We start from the raw sequence: 7136 nt of genomic DNA, 5'->3' as shown, positions 1-7136 counted from the left end.
CGCCCCCCGCCAGTGCCCCCCTGCCCAGAGCAAACATGCCACCAGGTCTGAGCTCCAGCAGCTGTCAGGCTTCAAACAGGGGTTGGGTCAACACCTCTCACCTACTAGGCTGTCCTTTATTGGGGCACCAAGTACCCCAGTCTTTCCCTTGGATTCTGTATCATCTCTCATCAGGAAAGTGACCAAGTACATGCCCAGTGCCTCAGGTTTAACATCAGTAGAATGGGTTTCTTCAGTCTTCCTGGCTCAGCCCAGGTTCATGGGTCTGAAAGGTGATACCCACCCACACTGGGCTCTACCAGACACATAATGATGGGCAAGGGACATGATTTAAGAAGCTCCAGCTCTGCATAGAGAGTGGAGGTAGAATAATTATGCAAGGACAAGAGCCCACATATGAAGATGCCCAAGGCTGAAGCAGCCAGCCATGGGTGAGTACTGGGAGTGTCTTTATTGCACTGTACCAATGTCAGGTCGGAGAAGCACTACCTGGAAAGCTCCTGTTTTCAGTGAAAATACTGAGGTGGGTGAGAACATGGCCCTGCAGCTCAGCCCTACAAAGGGAGACAGATCCACCCTCGCACCCATTGGCCTGTGCACTAGGCTGATGGCCCAGGCCAGGACCTCTAGGTGTCACCAGGTAAAGCCAACAAATTGTCCAATGGCATCTGGGTTCATGTTCTGGTACCACAGCCACCTTAGAGCCAGGCCCATGGAGGGTGTGACAAGGACAGAGACAACAATCACCAGCCTTCCAGAGGACTCTCTTCACCACTTTCCAAGGCCATAAAAGGTTTCTTGCACAGCTCCCCAGGCGATGCTGGCTCCTGAGTTCTGGGGCCCCCAGGGCCTTGGTCAAGGGCCTCTCGCTTGCGCTTGTGCAAGGACGGGCTCTCCTCACCCAGTCGACCCTCAGGGAGGCCATGGCTCCGCAGACAGACGATGGCTGCAGCCTGCTCTGCCAGTTTCTTGGACTTGTTCCTGGGCAGATGAGGCAAAGGGCAATAAGGCAGATAGGCAGGTTGCAGGATTAAAGGCAGGGAGGCCCCACTCTACAAATGTTAGCAGAGATTCTGACAAAACTAAGTGGTCACCACCCAGAGACACCACTGTCCATGCATACCACCTACCCAATCCCTCCAGATCAATGCTGGATTCAGGTCCTCCACCCCGAGCCTCACACCCTCTGACGAGGAAACTCACCACAAGGTGGACTGGTACTTTTGTTCTGCCACGGTGACAACAGAGCAGAACAGACGATCTATGGGGCGCTGAACCTGGCATAAGGAGAACAAAGGAAACAGGGATGACTGCATGGGAGCCAGAGGAATGACCTGGAGGCCCACGTGTTGGGGTTGAATCAAAGGCAGACAAAGGACCATACTTCAACCTAAGTCAAATGAAGGCTGTCCGCATTACATGCTCCCCACAAGCAGTAGTACCTGGGGTGTCTTCCAGGGAAGAAACGCAGATACACAATGACATCGAGTGAGTCCGAAGTTCTGTCACAGACCTAAGCAAGTGCCATCAGAGCCCATGGCTGCACATGATGACACAGCCTCCTCCTCCTGACATCTAGTTGGCCAGTTCTCTCCCCCACAAATGAGCAGAAGTTTACCAGATGGCAAAAGGGTGAGAGAGGACAAGGATGGGAACAGAGAAAGCACACCTGGCAGACAGACCCGGTGATGTGGCTGAGTGGATGAGACCTGAAACAGCAGCAAGGCATGTGTGTGGGGGGAAGGGGTCCCGCGCCCTATGCTGAGGTGCTGGGGCTTGATCCTATAGGCACTGCAGAGCTGCGACTTGAGCAAGGCAGAGAGATGTTAGGGTTATTTTGGAAAAGTTATTATGGCAGAGAGGAACGTAAGGCCCAGAAAGTATGAGCCTGGAGGCCAGAAGGCCAGTGCAGAAGAGGCAGGGCAGCCTAAACAATGCATGGCCACGGGGACCAAAGGAAGTGAAGCAAGACTCTCAGGGTTTCTACCCCAGGGGCCTCATGTCTGGGGCACAGAATTGTGTTCCATTGGCTGAGGCCTAATCCAAAGACAGATCTGTCAGAAATGGACAACGTGGAACTATCATAGGGAAGAGGCTATCAGAAAGTGAACAGGCCACAAGCAACCTCTGTGGAGTCCAAGGCCAGGCTCCAGCCAAGCGGTGTGAGTGGAAGGGCTAAGCTGTGGGTGTGGCAGGATGATAGCACCAGCACTGTGGCACACTTCAGGGCAGGTCTTAGCTAGGGACTCACCGTTTCATACACAGGCTGTGCCAACTTCTCCCTCCGGCACCACTCCAGCAGGCACATCTTGGGGGTGATCTGGGGTGAGTAAGCTCTCCTGGAAAAATGGTGGGGGGGGGCGATTAGGGCCCACTCACCATTACCACCCCCTCCCTATGTAGGAGCCCTGCTCAATTTCTGATAGGAACTACAGGAACTTAAGGAACTGAGACACCAGGCTGCTCCCTTAAGGTTCCTGTACCTACATCCCTGGGCTCCCATTCCTACTTTACCAGCAGCTGGGGCCTGGCCTCTGCCTAAAGGGAAGATGGGCTTCAACAGGCTTAAGAAACAGGGGCAGAGTGGAAAGTGACCTCCCAGCACTTGGAGCTCCAGCCTGTGCCCCAGCTTTCAGCTGCCAGGAAGGAAGGAAGGTCCAGTTTGCCTCTCAAAACAAGAGCAGGAGGGAGTCATGGAGGTGGGGAACACAGGTGGCCATATAACATCGGCTGCAGTCAGGATCATCTGCTTCTCAGAGAACACAATGGACTCTTGTTTCAGAGTCAGTCTGTGACAGAGTGACAGGGGCCTTGCCCCAATTTCCCAGTGGGAGCTCTCCCTGGCTTATTACTGCCCAACAGCTGTCCTCTCACCTCCAAGTCCTTGCTAGACAAGACCGGCTCCTGGTCTGGGCCTAGGGAGTGGAAAAAGGCTCAGGTCCCAGAGAGCGGAGGACAAGCTGGGTCACAATCCGAAGTAGTAATCAGCATGAGACTGCTTCTGCCAAGAGAGGGCACTGCAGGGCTGGTGAGGGGCAGCGGGTGTGGGCTGCAGAAAAATGAGGGCTAGGGCCCTGCCACTGTTGGGAGCTCCATTCAAGCAGCCAGCTCCTTGAAGCCAGGGGAAAGCATGGAGTTTCAAGAACAGGAGACAAGTCCCCCAACGCTGAGATGGGAAGGGGTGGGTCAGGAAAGAATAGAATTCCATCACTCTCAGGACAACAACATGCACACCAGACTGCTGCCTGGGCATTCGGAAACTGTCTTCCCTGAAAGTACCTTCTTTGGGATGCTGAAAATTGAGAACAGGTGTTCAAAGCAAGGAGTCCTGTGATCCCTAGCCTTGACATTAACCACATCCAGCAGCCAGTTTTCTGGGCCAGTCACACCACAAGGCACTGCCCCTGTCCAAGATGAGATAAGCTGCAGACCTACCGGTCAAACTTGACAGCCATCTTAATGACACCGGAGGTGTCTTCAGTTGGCTCCCCTGCCTCCTCTGGAATCCTGGCCGAGAGCTCGGCTCGCCGGGCATCCAGCTCCCGCGTGGTCTCCTCATAGAAGGCACCCAGGCCAAAGGCCTCACTGTGGAGGGAGAAGCATAACAGGCCAAGTGCCTTAGTGGACCCAGCATCTAGGGCCCTGAAGAGCCCAAGGATCCCCCAATGCATGTGCCAAACACCACACCAGGGCCTGGCCATCTGAAGGTGCTCCTGCCCATGGCTAGATCAACCTGGACTGGAAGATGGAGAGTGAGTGTGGACCTTTGAGCATGGACACTGTGAGGGAAGCTGGGTGGAAAAGGTTCTAAAGGTCATGCCCACCACCTGTAGCCTCTCTCCCAAAGAGAAGCACACTAGAGAATTCCCAGGAAGACAGACCCCAGAAGGTAGGAGTGGTTCAGAAAGGCTTCTTTAGAGGAAGGAGGATACAGACAGCCATGGTGAGGGAGAAACAGGCTTCCAGGCAGAGGCCCCAGCAGGAGCACGGATATGCAGGTACAAAGTGAATAGAAAGACAAAGAGCTATAGGAGCAGGGACTTGGCCAGGCTGTGACGAGCCTCAGATGTCAACTACCTCGGGAGCTACACCAGGTCCAGAGGACTAAGGGGTGGTCTCTCAGACTGCAGGGTGATGACTCCATTCTACAGCCCCAGCTCTCCCGTCTGGCATGTGGGAAAGGCCCACTAGTGCCAAAGCCCTTTCCTCCCCGGGAAATTCCAAGCTCATCTTTTGCTTTCCTCTATCCTACCAGTGCCCTAGATCCCAAAACTCTGCTTCTGAGATCAGTCCAGAAAGGAATGCGTCAAAGCTTTGAGAGGAGCCCCTTCTGTGTGGCGAAGCTGTCACCACCCCAATCCTACACACCCACGTCCCTAGCCCCAGAGCAGAGTCAGTTTAGGGCTCAAGGTCAAGCCTAGGCAACATCTGCAAGGACAGATGAACAGCCCATTGGCCCTCTTACCAAATTTCCCGGGAAGACTGGGCAGCATGGAGCAGCCTTCCCTGAGGCGACTCCAGCTGTTCTCGTAGCATCTGGCACAAGCAGTACTTGGTGTTGGTGTAGTGGTTGTCATACTGCACTGCCTGAGAAAAGAATCGCATGCTGCCCAGGCAGGCCCTGAGGCCTGAGCTATGTTATGGCAGGGAAAGGGGTTCGAAGGCAATGGGACCCCATAAGAGCCACCTCCACCTTGGCCATCTACTCCTCCAGCTAGTGGTACAACACTTGAGGGTCACAGCCCAGACACATGGTCAGGAGCACACTCCACGGGGCAGCCTGTCTGGAAAGTACAAGGGATTCATCTCTTATTTCAGCCACCATCAGCTACCACAGAAGACATACTGGCCAGCATTTTCCTGGGGGGATGAGGGAATACGCCATGCTTTGGTATAGTGGATTCAGCCCCAGGAGAGGGGTGAGAGGTTCTAAAGGTGTCCCCGACCACCTGCATCTCTCCTTTTCTCTTTCTTATAACCAGGATGGGCACCTTCCCTACTCTCCAGCTTCTCTCCAGCTTCCCTCCTACATGGGCAAAGTACAGAACCACTGACCAAGCATCTTTGCACATGTTACTTGTCAATTAACTGCCTAGACAAGTGTGAAGTGGTGTCACCACACTCCACAAGCTAGGAAATGAAGCCTCAGGGAGGCAAGATGATGCCCAGCATATCCAGAAGAAGTCTGCCTGGGTGGGGCCAGAGCAGGAGAACAGCAGTGGGTGAAGGCTGCCTGGCCAGCCCTACAGAAATCCCTCCCTGACCCATTCCAGCGTTTCATCTGGGCCTGTCTTCAGCACCTGGGAAGGTGCCACACTCACTCAGGACAAAGCAGATTAGACACAGGTGAGCCCCAGCCACAGCCAAGGCCTCGATTTGGCTTGTTTGGGACAGGAGACACCTGGCTGGTCCAGAGCAGTGCTGTCTGTACTTGAAAGCCACTCCCTTTCTCTGTGACAACACAGAGCCTCTCAAGAGGCTGCCAAGGGATGGGCTGAGCAGGAAGGATAACATCACCTTTCACCCAGTGAGCAAGCTTGGCACTACTGAACATGTCATCTCTGCCAGACTGGCCAGCTGGCCAAAAAAGCTGGACAGCTGACCTGGGCTGAAGCAGAGCCCCCCCTTGCCTCCAGCTGACTTCGAACATTGGAGAGCTAGTGGTCAGCAACCTGCTCAACAGGACATCCAGAACTAAGGTGAGGACCAGATGAGGGCTGCAGCATTAAGCAGGAAAACAAAGACTCCCAGGCTCTAAGCCTAGGCCTCAGGCCCTCCCACCATCCCCAGCTCACACAGCTATGGGGACATGCACACACCATGGCCATCACAATTACCCAGGCATGGCCATGGCTTGGAGAGAGCACAGGCAGTTTCAGGTGGATATCAACCCTAGGACTGAAGAGGAAGGTAGAGTCAGCTCTGGACAAGCACTGCACCCTCTACTACGGCCCATTTCACTGGAGAATTTGAGAATCGCTCACTGTCTCTGCCTGTAGACATGCACAGCTGATTACAGAATTCCAGAGCTGTGCCAAAGAAGCAGGGCAGATAAACTCATCATATCCTTTATGGGAAAATGCCCTTGGCACTACCATCAATCTCCCCATGAAAAGAAGCTGTTTAGAAAAAAGCTATCTCCCCCCCACCCCGTAACTTGGGACACCAATTGGCATAATGGCTATGTTGCTGGACTCCCATGTAGTCGACCATGGTTCGAGTCCTGGACCAGATGGCTTAAACTCACACCAGGCATGTCGTGCATGTGTGCCCAAGATACTGAGTTGAGAATGGAGGAGAAGGGATTGTGGCATGGCCATCCTCCCTGGAAGATGATTTCTCGCTTTCTGTCTCTTTGTCTCTCTCTGTCTTTCTGGCAAGCGCACACACCCTATAATAATAATAATAATAATAAAACTCTCAAAAAAAAAGAAAGGAAGAGAAAGCTATCCCGTAAGGAGAAGGTTAAATTAGGCTATTCCCTAACTCATGGGTTCAAATGTTCTGGGAATTAGTAATAGAAAAATTTCAAAAGTGATTTTGATTGATGAGTCAAATCAGATGACATGTTTCTATGGAGGTAATGTGTCCCCAACAATAGCAGCTACATGGATCCTCTGGCTGTGGCTGGTCCTATAACAACCTATAGGCAAGCCTGTCTTCAGTGGCACAGAAACCATGATCCACACAAAAGTGTAGATGTATGTGTGGGTGTGAGAGAAAAAGAGAAAGACATCGTGTATTTGGAGCCTCAACAGCATCTTGGATCCAGGAGGCCCTTGCCTTTGAACCCTCTAGAAGCTTTTAAAGGAGACTATAAGGGCACACACACTCAGCATCCTCTCTTTCTACTGCAGCTGTAGAGAACCTACAGCTACACTACAGAAGCCACAAGAAAAGGAGAGAAAAAAATAGGGTCACTGGCAACTGGGGGCTCACATAAAGTGCTTTCTGCAGGAATATGGCAGACTTTGAGAAATAGTCATTTTGAAAAATTGTAGGCCAACAGATAGCCTGGTAGTTAAGGTGCTGGATCCCACAGGGCTGACTCCATGGTTTAAGTCCTGGACTTGGTGGCTTGAACAACACACCAGGTACATGTGCATGCATGTCCAAAATACTGAGAGAAAAATGAA

At 52.7% G+C, this 7136-nt stretch overlaps 1 protein-coding gene across 3 annotated transcripts in view; it reads right to left on the bottom strand.

The window, feature by feature from the left end:
* Positions 1–395: 395 nt before the first annotated feature.
* Positions 396–7136, bottom strand: part of DUS2 (dihydrouridine synthase 2) — a 64125-nt gene continuing 57384 nt past the window's right edge. For all 3 annotated transcript variants that reach the window (XM_006156896.2, XM_027775084.1, XM_027775085.1), the window contains 5 exons: positions 4466–4587; positions 3436–3585; positions 2252–2339; positions 1204–1277; positions 396–981 (listed from right to left, as the gene is read on the bottom strand). In XM_006156896.2, the coding sequence (XP_006156958.1) occupies positions 744–981; positions 1204–1277; positions 2252–2339; positions 3436–3585; positions 4466–4587 (672 nt within the window). In that variant the 3' untranslated portion in view covers positions 396–743. The remainder of the gene's footprint in view (positions 982–1203; positions 1278–2251; positions 2340–3435; positions 3586–4465; positions 4588–7136) is intronic.

This window comes from Tupaia chinensis, unplaced genomic scaffold, assembly GCF_000334495.1.
Source record: "Tupaia chinensis unplaced genomic scaffold, TupChi_1.0 Scaffold000523_1, whole genome shotgun sequence".
Taxonomy (NCBI): domain Eukaryota; kingdom Metazoa; phylum Chordata; class Mammalia; order Scandentia; family Tupaiidae; genus Tupaia; species Tupaia belangeri.
The sequence above is the reverse complement of the archived record's forward strand: the minus strand, read 5'-3'. Positions and strand labels throughout refer to the sequence as shown.